This window comes from Periplaneta americana, chromosome 5 (genome assembly GCF_040183065.1).
Source record: "Periplaneta americana isolate PAMFEO1 chromosome 5, P.americana_PAMFEO1_priV1, whole genome shotgun sequence".
NCBI classification, from domain to species: Eukaryota; Metazoa; Arthropoda; class Insecta; order Blattodea; family Blattidae; genus Periplaneta; species Periplaneta americana.
In genome coordinates this window covers 185,286,740-185,300,525 of record NC_091121.1, presented here as the reverse complement: position 1 = coordinate 185,300,525, position 13,786 = coordinate 185,286,740, and the positions used below count along the sequence as shown (strand labels likewise).

Here is a 13,786-nt window from a genome sequence, read left to right as displayed (position 1 = left end):
ACATAGAGAAGAATAATATCGTACGTGAATAAAGTAGGATAATTTATAAAAATATATAAAATTTCGGAATTATAGAATACAAATATAATATAGGCTGATTAATTCATACACATAGACTATAAATTTATTTAATCAAATTGAAGATATTAACACGTTTCTAATTTTCTTGTTATATGTTAGTGGGTTACATGTTAGAAGTTCTGGGTGTAATTTAGTTAAAGCATTGTACAACCGAGGGCCAAAATTTATGCTATGCTTTAGACCAGCAGATGTGAGACATTTAGGTTCTACTATTGTTGAATTATTATTTCGTCTTGTGTCATGATTATGTGCCTGTAATATAAACTTATTACGATTTTTATGATAAAATTTTAACAGAGTATATTTATACATTTTTTCAATATTAAATGCATTAAATTCAGAATAAATTAATTTAGTTGGATAATCAAAACGTTTCTTCAAACAAATTTTAATTATTCGTTTTTGTAGTAAATTTAACGGACTAAGATTAATTTTTGTACTTCCACCCCAAACAATAATACCACATTGAATGATAGACTGAATAAAGGCCAAATAAACATTTCGTAGAACTAATGGGTAAGTAGCATCGAAGATTAACGAATTTATAAATTGTTTTACGAAGCCTCTTACAAAGATAAGTAATGTGATGAGACCATTTTAAATTTTGATCAATAATGATACCCAGATATTTCACATATGTGGCTTCTTTCAATGGTAGACATTTACAACTTTTGGGATCTAAACAATTTTCACTGTGTATTATTAGTCTATATTCATCGCTAAATTTTAAATTTTGAAAACTGGCAGCTGTTAACGAAAAAGGAACTAAGGTTGATTTAGGTATATTTAAAGAAAGGAAGTTGGAATCAAGCCATTTTTAACAATATAAGCACCTATATTAGCATTTTTATATACTTCTTGCCCAGAAAAACCACTGAAAATAATTACTGCATCATCAGCATATGAATATATAGATCCATGAAATTTTTCTAAATTTATATTTAGCAAATCATTAACGTATATTAGAAATAAAATAGGTCCCAAAATTGTTCCTTGCTGTACATCTTTATTAATATATTTATATTCACTAAATTAATCTTCAATTTTGGTCATTTGTCTTCTGTTACTAAAATATGATTGGAATAATTTTAAAACTATACCTCTAACTCCAATAGTATGTACTTTGTCCAAAAGTAAATTGTGATTGATAGTGTCAAAAGCTTTCCGCAGGTCCAAGAAAATACCCAAACATTTATTTCCGATATCTAGTTCATTGATAATTTTTCCAGTAACATTAATAAGAGCATCATCAGTAGAAATATTATTGCGGAAACCAAACTGATTTTTAGAGAGGATTTTATGTTTTTCTAAATAATGTATTAATCTATTCTTTAAAACTATTTCATGAGTAGCATTCTTCCCCTTCTCTCCCAATTACTGAACCTTCGGAGTAGTGTTCTTACATTTCGTAATGACAGCAGATCAAATTAAAGATTTCTTCATCAATGACTAGGAGTTCTTTTAATTTACACTAACAATCACGTAGTAGATTGATTGCACAGAAAAAATGAGCTAATTCATAGCCGAAATTATTCGAATGTTTGTTTATCCACACCTTAAATAGTACATTATGCAACGAGCCTATAATGGTAGTAATTAAGACGCAAGTATGTTTGTTTATGAAACGAGCGCAAGCGAGTTTCATAATTTTCATACGAACGTTATAGGCAAGTTTCATACGACTTTTTATGCTCGACCATATTTCTAACTTGAAATTATTCAAAATTAGGTCATGTTATGGTTATGTGCGAACTGACCTGAATTGTGAGATGTGCGCAGAAGCGAAAGTATTGATTTTTTCCGAGGCCGAATGTCATTGACCTTGATAGAGAATAAGATGAACATTAGTCTGATATAACCTGGAAATTGATTTAGAATTGAAAAACGAGATGACAAATTGAATTTATTTGAATATTATTTACAATTAACGCTAATTATTATAGCAACAGAACATAACCTTCTGCGACAGTATTGGATTTCAAGCCTCCGTGACGTTTCGCTAATTGTCTTTCGATTGCATATCCGAGAATAATCGATACTGGCGGGTTTAAAACGGAACAAAGGTGACTTGTCATTGGCTGACCACCTGAACTTTAATGAATAGGTGTAATTTAATGAGGTGCATTAAAGGGCTACTACCGGGTGTATAATTACTACATTTCGGCATGGTCGAGCATAAAATCTATTTTGGTTTACTGTGAACTGTTTCCTTTTTACTAATTCAATCTAACACAAGGACGACTTAGAATCGGTATAAAACTGGCTTTCCAGTACCACACAATACATCACATTGTCAAAAAATCACACAAAAAACATCCTACGCTACAATAAGTGAAACTAAAATTCACAACAGTCTTCACGAGCCTTTATAACTGTCCCTTAACACTGTGTCCTTCATAGAAAACTATTACAATACCGTATCTATCGACGTATAAACATTTACAATTCATACAACTTACGAAAGATTTGTCTTTCCTTGAGTCTATCAAAAATAAATCCACAGAAATCGTTTACATAAGTTAGCTGCCTACCAGGATAGGACGCTTTTTAACAGATAATTTTATTTTCATGAAAATTCCAATACAAATTTATACTTAGGTACATCAATTTTTTCTTTACTCAAATTACAAACAATGTTTGTACAATTATCTGATATAATAATAATAATAATAATAATAATAATAATAATAATAATAATGATAATAATAATAATAATAATAATCATCATCCTTGTTACAGGCTTATTCCTGGGTATAATCCACACCTGTGGAGTAGCGGTTAACGTGTCTGGCCGCGAAACCAGGTGCCCCGGGTTCGAATCCCGGTCGGGGCAAGTTACCTGGTTGAGGTTTTTCCGGGATTTTCCCTCAACCCAATATGAGCAAATGCTGGGTAACTTTCGGTGCTGGACCCCGGACTCATTTCACCGGCATTATCACCTTCATCTCATTCACACTAAATAACCTGAGATGTTGATTCAGCGTCGTAAAATAACCTACTAAAAAATTCATGGGTACCTATATGAAATAAAACGAATACTGATTGGCTGTATCGTGAAAATTTCTCAGCGAATTATCACGATAAAAGGACCTGAAAGTATTTTGTTAACAAAACGATTACATACCGAGAAAAAGGAAGAAAAATTACATTATTATTATCATCTATATATATATATATATATATATATATATATATATATATATATATATATAATTTGATCTGGTAATGGAAATTACGGGAAAACGGCTGAACGGATTTTAATAAATGATCCCTCATTTTGAAGCTTGGAACTCAAAGTTTTTCAGAAAAATAGTAGTTTTCAGTGAAATGTCAATTTTTCAACATAATTTTCATATTTTCCAAAATCCATCTGTCGTCAGTTTTGAGAACTAGCTAATTGCATTTCAGAATAAAACAAAACACACACTATAGTAACCAATATTACAAGAATGCTGACATATTTAGAGCTCAAAATAAATTGGTTATTAAAAACTTAACTTACTAAAAATAATTTACAGGTTCGATTCTGTGGTGTGTAATTTTCTGGGTACAGCTGTGTATTGGATATTAAAAACTACAAAACCTGAGTTGGTTTGATAACATTATTACCATTAGAAATGAAATATTATTATAGTTAATGCCATGATGTGACTATTTTTCATTAATTATACATATTAATGCTATGTTGATGATATGAAAGTGAAACGTTTTGGGGTTATATAAGTAGATGTAGAGAATAACTTGAATTAGATTTTGATTTCTATATTTTACTGAGTGGCGGCTATATAGTATACATAGTATATGTTACCGAAAGCTATAAAACTTACGTAAGATAATAATATTATTAAAAATCAAATATTTTTATAGTTATTAATCAAGTGGGGTTGGGTCTTTTTCGTATATTTAATGGCGGTGTGGTGTAGATATTTATATGCGTGGTTCTCTTCAGTATTGGCTCGAGAGAGAGTATCTTTCATTGTTATGGAAGCAAATAACTTTCAGAATGTCTGGTATTCTTCATTGAAAATAAATCTGAAAAATGTTTATTTGAACGTCTAATGAACTTAGTTTGCAGCTTGCTGCACAAGCCACTAGTTATTATTTATTTTTGACATTTTTTCACAATACAACCAATTAGTATTCGTTTTATTTCATTTACACATGAATAAACAAGTAACAAGGATTATTATTATTATTATTATTATTATTATTATTATTATTATTATTATTATTATTATTATTGTCATTATTATTATTATTATTATTATTATTATTATTATTATTATTGTTATTATTATTATTATTATTATTATTATTATTATTATTATCCTCATTCCGGTACTTATATATTTTCATTGTGATTGACGGTACTATTTCACTGTAAACATTTCAAACAAATCTTAATGTATTATCACTAATTATTGTGTTCTGGATGAACACATAAGCTAAATGTAGGGTATATCACTGTATATAATATATTATACGGTGTGAACTGTAAGTAATGTCATTAATTTCAGGGAGTTATTCTTTGAGATATTTCAAACAAAAAAGTTTAATACAATTTCGCTCGTCTTTGCTTCCTTTTTGAGATAAAAACTGTTTTATATGAAACATTTCATAGCGTGTTTTGGGAAAGCCATTGATTTAATTCCCAATATGCTCAGTCAATTTAAGAGAGCAGTGTATTATGATAATAAATTATTGGAAGAATTTTAGTTTTGTTCTTTAAATGTGCAAAAATTTGATCCGAACAGATGTAACATTGTAAAATTCCTGTGCAGTACATTTGTTAAGATCAAATTTCTGCACATTTAAAGGACAAAACTAAAATTCTTTCAATAATGTATTATCATAACACACTGATATCTTAAAATGATTGAGCATAATAGGAATTGAATGGAACGCTATGGAATGTTTCATACAAAACAAGTTTTATCTCGAAAAGAAGTAGGCCCTAAAAACGAGCAAAATTGTATTAAATCTTTTTTGTTTGAAATATCTCAAAGAATAACCTTGCATACTTATTGTCATCAACTGATTCATGTAGTGGTGACCTACACATTTCTGATGTTACTAATTAGTAGAATTCTGACACTTTATCTGTGTGCTCCGATGACGTCAGAGTGGTGGGGATGTCTCACAATTTACAACGAAAATATCTGATCAAATTCGCACACTCAGCACTGATTTTGGTTTGGGAAGAGAAAGGAGCTGAATTATCTGTAAGAGGAAAATAAGCTTTGCAAATTATTCTTACATTCCTGCTTTAATCTTATTTTATTTCAATATGCAAGGTTATTCAAAAGTAAGTTACATTTTGACGTCGCCTTAACCTTTTTTAAGAATTAAGATATAAGGTACCGGTACACAAAACAAGAACACACTTATAGGTGCCCATATTGGATTCAGCTTAAATGTTAAATATGTCCGCCATTTTGTTCAACAAGCAACAATGTTTTTTTTCTATGTTGTGAACAGCATTTACTTATAGATCTGGTGGAATATCTTCAATTTGTTACCAAATTGTATATTTTAGTTCGTCGGTAGTCGTAGAATTGGGCTAGTTTAAAAAAACTAGATTTTTTTAATAACCCCGCAACCAAAAATCTGCTGGATTGATATGAGGAGAAACGCGCTGGCCAGATGTTAGGAAAATGTCTGCTTTTTATGCGATCACCAAACGTATTACGTAACAGTCGCTTAACTGGTGTATAAATATGGGGAGAAGCACCATCCTGCATGAAGATTGTGTTCTCGATGTCACGATTTCGTAAATTTGGCATAACAAAATTATGCAGCATGTCAAATAACGTATAAACAAAACTTGTTACCATGTTAACCAAAACAAATGAGCGTGATAAATGAACAAATTCCGTTGTTCGGTACATACAAATGTGTTACTGGTACCATTTTGTATAGGCCTATACGTTAATTTTTAAAAATGTTATATCTATTTCAAAATGTAACTTACTTTTGAATAACCCAATATATCTGATACTTATAAATTGGCCTGTATAATTGTCTTTTTTTTTTTTTATTTAGCGACTAAAACTTCTGAAAATGGGACAGTAGGGGGAGTGCTTTTCTACGCATGCGCAGTCTTCATTCCTGCCTTTCATACCCTTTCTCTTTCACACAAAACCGGTTTCGGAACGCACAGATAAAGTATGACAATTCTACAAGAAATTACTACAGTAAAGGCCCATTCACAATGAAAATTAAACATAACCGTAACATAAACACACAAGTTTGCGCCCAGGCTACCAAATGGGATCATTCACAATGATTCACATAAGCATTGACATAAACATTACCGTAAGACGTTAACATGAAAATTTGCAAACTCCAAACTTTCATGCTTATGCTTACGTGATTTTCAAACAGAACACAATCGTGGAGCGCTGAAGTATACGACAGAATATGAGGAAATGGCGTCGTTGTTATGTTTCCATGGTTACCAAGTATGTTTGCTGTTATGATTATGTTCCCATCGTGAATGATGGCATGACTTCTTGATTTTACTGTAACGTTAAGTTAACGCTTACGTTATGTTTAATTTTCATTGTGAATGAGCCTTAACTATTTACATTTTTCGTCGTCTCGTACAAGATTAGTGCTGCTGATTTGTACAATGTCGTTGAAAGGTAGGGCACTGATAGACGGCGTTACAGGGACAACACTACCGCCCGCACCACTGCCGACCCTGTCAGCAAGCGCCAACAAGGAGTCAGGAGGTAGCGGGTCTATCACAGGGTACAACCAACAGCAACGCGCCAGCGTGAACCAGCAGATGGCCCCGCAACTAGCCAACTCCGCTGTGCAGCTGCCTGCCTACAGCGGGGCGTCCGCCCCATACAGGCAACAGCAGCAGCAGCAGCAGCAGCAGCAGCAGCTCCCAGCCTGGCCCCAGGCGCAGCAACCCCTGCAGCAACCCCAACAATACGGTGGTATAAAGCAAGACGGGGTTCTCAGACTGTAGTAAATCAATCATTGCACTGATTTAGTAAGAAAAATCCAAGATTCTTCTTCCGTTTCTCTTCCTCCAATTTCTCTTCCTCATCCCCTTGTCCTTTTTCACTTTCTTCTCATTTTGCCTTTCTTTTTTTAATTTTACTTCTTTCTTCCTTCTCCACTTTTTTCCCTTTGTATTTCTAATCTCTATTGTTAAACTTCATCTCCTTCTGGCTCTTCTCTTCCTCACCTTTTTCTCATGCTTTTCCTTTACTGTCTTTTCTTTTTCGTTTTTCTTTTCCTTATCGCTCTTCATCTTCTCCTCTTTCTACTTCTTATCTTTCTCCCTTTTTTCCATTGTCTCTTGTTAAACTTCGCCTCTTTATGACTTCTTCTCCCCTCCCAACTCTTCCTTATGCTCTTGGTTAACAGCCTTTTTTTCTTTTATTCGTTTCATCTTCGTCTCTTACTGCTTTTTTCTTTCTTCCTTCCTTTTTTCCAACGTCTCCTGTTAAACTTCGCCTTTTTCTGACCTTTCTCCATCTCTTCTTTATGCTTATCCTTCATAGCCTTTTCTTTCTCTTATTCGCTTCATCCTAGTCTCTTACTGCTTTTTTCTTTCTTCCTTCCTTCCTTTTTTCCAACGTCTCCTGTTAAACTTCGCTTTTTTCTGACCTTTCTCCATCTCTTCTTTATGCTTATCCTTCATAGCCTTTCCTTTCTCTTATTCGCTTCATCCTCGTCTCTTACTGCTTTTTTCTTTCTTCCTTCCTTTTTTCCAACGTCTCCTGTTAAACTTCGCCTTTTTCTGACCTTTCTCTATCTCTTCTTTATGCTTAACCTTCATAGCCGTTTCTTTCTCTTATTCGCTTCATCTTCGCCTCTTTCTGCTTCCTTCTTTTTTTCCAATGTCTCTTGTTAAACTTCACCTCTTTATGCCTCTCTACTCCTCCACCTTTTTCTCATGCTTTGCCTTCACCGCCTTTGATTTCTCACTTTTTCTTTCTTCCTTTTTTCAATATCTCTTGTTGAACTTCACCTCTTTTTGACTCTTTTTCTCAACCTTTTCCTTCACTGCCTCTTCTTTCTCGCTTTTCTTTTCCTTATTCTTTTTCATTTTCGGCTCTTTTTGCTTCTTTCTTTCTTCCCCTTTCTAATATGTTTTCTTAAACTTCATCTCCTTTTATCCATCTCTTTCTCATGCTTTATCTTTATCACCTTTTCTTTAATTTTTATTCCTCTTCATCCTCGACGCTTTCAACTTCTTCCTTCCTTTTTCCAATATCAGTTGTTAACCTTCGTCTCTTTCTGATTCTTGTCTTCCCCACCTTTTCCTTATGCTCTTCCTTCGCCAGCTTTTCTTTCTCTTATTCTTCTTCATCTTTTTCTGCTTCGTTCTTTCTTTCTAATATATCCCTTGTTAAATTTTATCTCTTTCTTCCCCATCTCTTTCTTATGGTTTTCCACCACCACATCTTCTTTCTCGCTTTTATCTTCAATTACGTCTCTTTCTGTTTCTTCTTCTTCCTCTCCTTTTTCTTCCCTCATACAATTTCTTCAATTGCATCTCTTCCTGATTCTTCCTCTTTATCATCCTCGTTCTACACAGCTTCCATTTTCTACGTAGCCTATCTTCTTTCTTTCGTTCATTTGTCTTGTCCCTCTTCTTCAATGTCACCTCTTTCTGTTTCTTATTATTCTAATCCTTTTCCTTCTTCCGATAACTGTTAATCCATTCCTTATATTGACTTCATATTTTTATTGCAATATGTATGATAGGTACATTTTTTATGTTTTAATAGACAGAGTTATTAGTATTGTTACTATCAATGTGTTGAATGCAATTAAGTACCGGTATATTAAGTTTGGTAGTATTGTTACGTCACTTTGATTTGGAAACTATGAAAACTAGATCAATTAGTTTAGGTACTAGCAATAAAAACTGAAGTACATGCATCCCATTGATTTTCACGAGCTGTAGCTAATTAAAACAGACAGCTAAATACATGCACAGTGCATCAGGAAGTGAATTTTTGTATGATTATTTCAGTTTTCAAATACAGTGCGTCATTTTCACTGCCATCGCCATCATCATCAACACTACAATTACCAAAATTGAAATATTGTTATTATTATTTATATTATTGTTACCATAATCATTAGTTAAGGATTAAGTTCAACGGCAGGATATGTACCGTTCATTATAATTTTCGAATTACAATTTTTCATGTTATATTTCGAGGCATGTTTCTTTGCTTCAGCAATATAGAGTGAACACACAAATATAATGTGCATAATAGTGTAACTTATATTGCAATCACTACTTACGTAAGCTAATTCAATATACTGAGGGGTATTGATATTATAGTTAGTCTAGGACCTTCGTTCTGCTGCTCTGACATACGTGAAAGAGGCTATTAATCCAAAAGGCTGGAGTTCTATTTCCGAGAGGGAAGTGATGATTGTGATGGTGTAGTTGTGATGGTGATAGATGTTATGGTGACAGAAGTGATGATGGAATAACGATGTAATCATCATCATCATCGCCATCATTATCGTATTTATGCTGGCACCATTTATATTGGGTTTATGATTTGTTTAGTCCGCATCACCGTTTTTGGCGTGTGAAATAAGAAATGTGAACGTTAAGTACGAGTGTTTTACCTTTCCCGCAGTCAGTCTGACAACTCTGTTTGACAAATGGCTGATGTGTCGTGTATAGGAAGTAGTACCATTCTCAGCTGCACTATCAGCATGCTCAAAAACTGGGCACTATACTCCAAGACACACGCCAAAAACGCTGGCGCCATACAGTATGGTAGTATTATGAAGATTTTGGTAGCACAGGTTTCATGAATTTGATCAATTCCAAATGCCTTTTCCATATCAGAACATCTTAACTTACAGTTACAACAGTTTCAGGAACTCAGTCCAACAATAATGGTGTGAATATCAACAGTAATCAAAAGATATATCCCATGTCTTCAAACAACCAACAACAGCAACAACAGCAGCAGCAGCTACAGCAGACACAGGGCAACAAACTATATGGAAGAGAGGGTGAAGGATTGGGATATGGTAATAATAACAACAACATGCAATGGCAAGGCTACCAACAACAGCAACAACAGCACATGCCTCCAGCTTCAGCATATCAGGGACCTATCAGTCAATTTCAAGCAGCTAACAATAGAGAATATGAGGGTAAGTACACGATTAAAATTAAGCAAATGTTGTTGTTGTTGTTTTCTATTGCCAGGCGTTTGACAATAAAATCATTTGACCTCTTGCACTCCAATATTTTTCAAAGATATTATCATGGCCAGCCACTGAAGCACAGATTTTGAGGTGTTCCGAATCCATTTCTTGGTTTGAGTTGCACAATGGGCAGTTAGGGGACTGATATATTCCAATTCTATGCAATTGGCCAAACAGTCATGGCCTGTTGCCAATCTAAATGCAGCTACAGACGATTTTCGTGGTAAATCGGGAATCAACTGTGGATTATGATGCAGAGAGTTCCATTTTTTCTCTTGAGATTGTGTTATCAAATTTTGTTTGTTGAAGTCTAAGTATGAAGATTTAATAAATCTCTTCACAGAGTAATACGTAGATTTAGTAACAGGTCTGTAAGTAGCAGTGCTGCCCTTCTTTGCTAAAGCATCCGCATTCTCGTTTCCCAGGATTCCACAATGGGACGGTATCCATTGGAAATGCATAATAGTGTCCTTTTTCCTATTTCCAAACAGAATAACGAGTATTAATTTTGTTATGTAAGCTTTAACTTACGATAAATCAAGGACATATATGAGGGGGTCAGAAGCAAAGGGGTACAAGTGACATTTATAAACACATGAGTTAAGTGCATCCAGGACAAGCTAAAACATTTAAAATTTTAGTGGCAAAGGGATGCATCTTTTAACCACATCGCACACTAAAATCGAAATAAAAAATTTCACGGAATTTACGAAACCTTAAGTACTTTGAACCACATTTTCTCACAAATAACTTAAGTACACTTATACCTCTTTGCTTCTGACCCCCTCATATACTACATGGTAGAGTGTAAGATTTATCAACGCAGTGGATTTGCCGAAATAATCTAGAGGCTATGAGCTTAAATATTATGTCTGAAAGTTCAGTAATGAGGTGATATGAAAAACAAGGTGTCTGAAAATCCACAGGACAATCACCATGTTTACTACAGTAAACCTTGTTGATCTGGATCCCGATAAGCCAGGCTTCACTTAATTCGGACAGGCAAAAAAAACTACGAGTTTAGAAAAATTAAAGAACTTTGTTTTAAGACTTACTTTTATACATTAGAACTATGGAATTATAATAATTACAATACCTATAGTATTAAAAATAAAGAAAATCTATGAAGTTTGCACTAAAGTAATTAAACTATACAAACAAATATTATTATCGATTACACAACAAAGATTTAAGTTTAAAGTACAAGAACAGTCTAGTATATACAGTCACGAAACTCAATACGTAGTAAATATGCTTCCATACATAGTTGCTAACCACTAGGATCGTTACTATCGCCTCATTACAGACAATGCGAAATAGTACCGGCACAGTCTATTGTTCCTAGTATCCTCATAAACTCAAGCTTCGTGACTGTATACAGGGTGATTCACGAGGAAAGGTAAAAAATTTAGGATGTGAATTCTCAAGTCATTCTGAGTCAAAAAGTTCATATGAATATAGGTCCGTTTTCGAACGGTTACGGAGATATGGCTCTTTGATTTCACAAAAACTTCTGGGATTCCATTGTACTAACTCGCATTTAGAGACAGATAACGGGCAAATTTAAAGTTTATATTCCTGTATGCATACATACCTAATATTCTAGACGTCGGGGTCGATGTTTTCGCACATTTTCAAAGGTACCTCCTTCTGTTTCAATGCACTGTTGCGCTCGGGCGTGAATCGCGCTCATCGCTCGGGAGAGTTGCACGTGGCTGTTCTTTATGCCGCATCCAAAATACGGTCGATTAGCGCCTCTCTCGTTTCCCCGTTACTTTGCTATATCAAGTCTTTCATCCAATCCCATAGACAGTAAGTACTCTTCGATATGGTACCCTTCTGTTCGGAAAGCGTCGTTCATATTCAGCGACGGCACGCAAGGAACTTCCATCGCACAAACCATAAACATACACAATATCGACGTATTCTGTAGTCGAAAATTTATAAGGCATCTTGAAAAACACAACACTTCCGATAACTGTACCTGTATAACTACTGTACTGTAGGTAGCTGACTGGACTGCTGTGAATGTCTTTAGGACTACAGTCGAACATTGGGAGCAGTGTGCTATGAAATGGATGGCGACCGTGTTAAATGACGATACATATTACACTATACATGTGTACAATAAACACACATGCAAGTAATTTCACTTCTTTCACTATTTCTTTCAAATGGTTCGAGACTTTATGACCAATATGTACCGGTATACAAATCATAATATTATTCTGCATTGAACGGAATGTGATAGCCATTTGGAAATTCTAATGCTATTATTGTCTTCTTTTTTCAGATCAAGGCAGCCATATTTTTAATCACAAAGGCAATGGATTAGTTGCAGATTCAGACAGGTACAAATATAAAGGAATTCATCACTCTAAATACAAGTATGTACCACTTAAAAAGAGTCGGCAGTTGGGTGAGCTTTCTCCTCTCTGCAACACTGCTGCTGCCTGGTGCCTGACAGTGAAACTCTTGGTCTCACCATCTCTATACAACTCTATTCTATGTCCAGCTTTAGATGAGTGTATATAGGAAACCCTTCATACAGTGAAATCTGCCTTTCTTTCATGTCACTTTAGAAATACGGGCTGTTTTCCTTATGATAACAAACATATACTGGGTGTTCAGTTCAAAGTGTGACATGGCTCGCTGTATGCCGTCATGTAACTAATCGATGAGCCTACTTATGTGCCAGAGAAGTTGCTTGGCAAATACGGCGTTCATTCTGAACAGTATTTACCTATACGTACGGTGACACTTGTAGTGGCAGGAATGTGAACTGTTTGGAAACATGTACTGGGATGAGTTTTTTCTTACTATCGGGATATGGGGAGAGGGTTAAGACGCTTACTTACGTATTTGTTGACATTAACTTCGACGGTCAACATGGACACGGAGCATTTGATTTGTGTTGTGGAATGTTACCGTACGCAACCGATGATAACAAATACCCTGCGTACGACTTGCCGGCGCAAAACACAGTTCGAAAGAGGTTATGGTAGCACACAGACCGTACAGACCGCCATCTGTTGCTATGACGTTCAAGTTATACCGTACACGTTCTCAAGTTCAGATTGAAGAACGCCTTGATTAATAGGCAACTGTTCTAACATAAAAGCTGAAACTCGCTTCAAATTGCTGACTCACTAACAGCGACGTCATGACACACTTTGAAATGAACACCCAGTATACATGCTTATAAAATTTCTTGCTATAAATTTTATGAAGTTTAAAACTCGTAATTATTTAAAACGCGAGATGCTACAAGGTATCGCACTGATTCTGAAAAATGTCCCTGGTGTTCGAGCATTAATCGGCTTCAAACCTGGTTGAGAGAAACAGATTATAAAGAGATATTATGGACCCCTTCAGAAGAAAATTAAAAACGAAGTCCAGCATTTTAAATGTGCAGCATGTGAGGACGTCTTATTACAGTAGAACCTCTGTTATCCGTGGTAACGAAGGGGATGGACTGAACAGTTAATTGAAAACA

General features: G+C 34.6%; 1 protein-coding gene across 5 annotated transcripts in view; it reads left to right on the top strand.

The window, feature by feature from the left end:
• LOC138700327 (uncharacterized) overlaps positions 1–13,786 on the top strand; it is a 327,656-nt gene that overhangs the window by 285,091 nt on the left and 28,779 nt on the right. For 2 of the 5 annotated variants that reach the window (XM_069826878.1, XM_069826876.1), the window contains 3 exons: positions 6,753–7,028; positions 9,949–10,236; positions 12,584–12,677. In XM_069826878.1, the coding sequence (XP_069682979.1) occupies positions 6,753–7,028; positions 9,949–10,236; positions 12,584–12,677 (658 nt within the window). Of the gene's footprint in view, positions 1–6,725; positions 7,029–9,948; positions 10,237–12,583; positions 12,678–13,786 lie in introns of all 5 variants that reach the window. The other 3 variants (XM_069826875.1, XM_069826877.1, XM_069826873.1) reach the window with 3 other exon arrangements.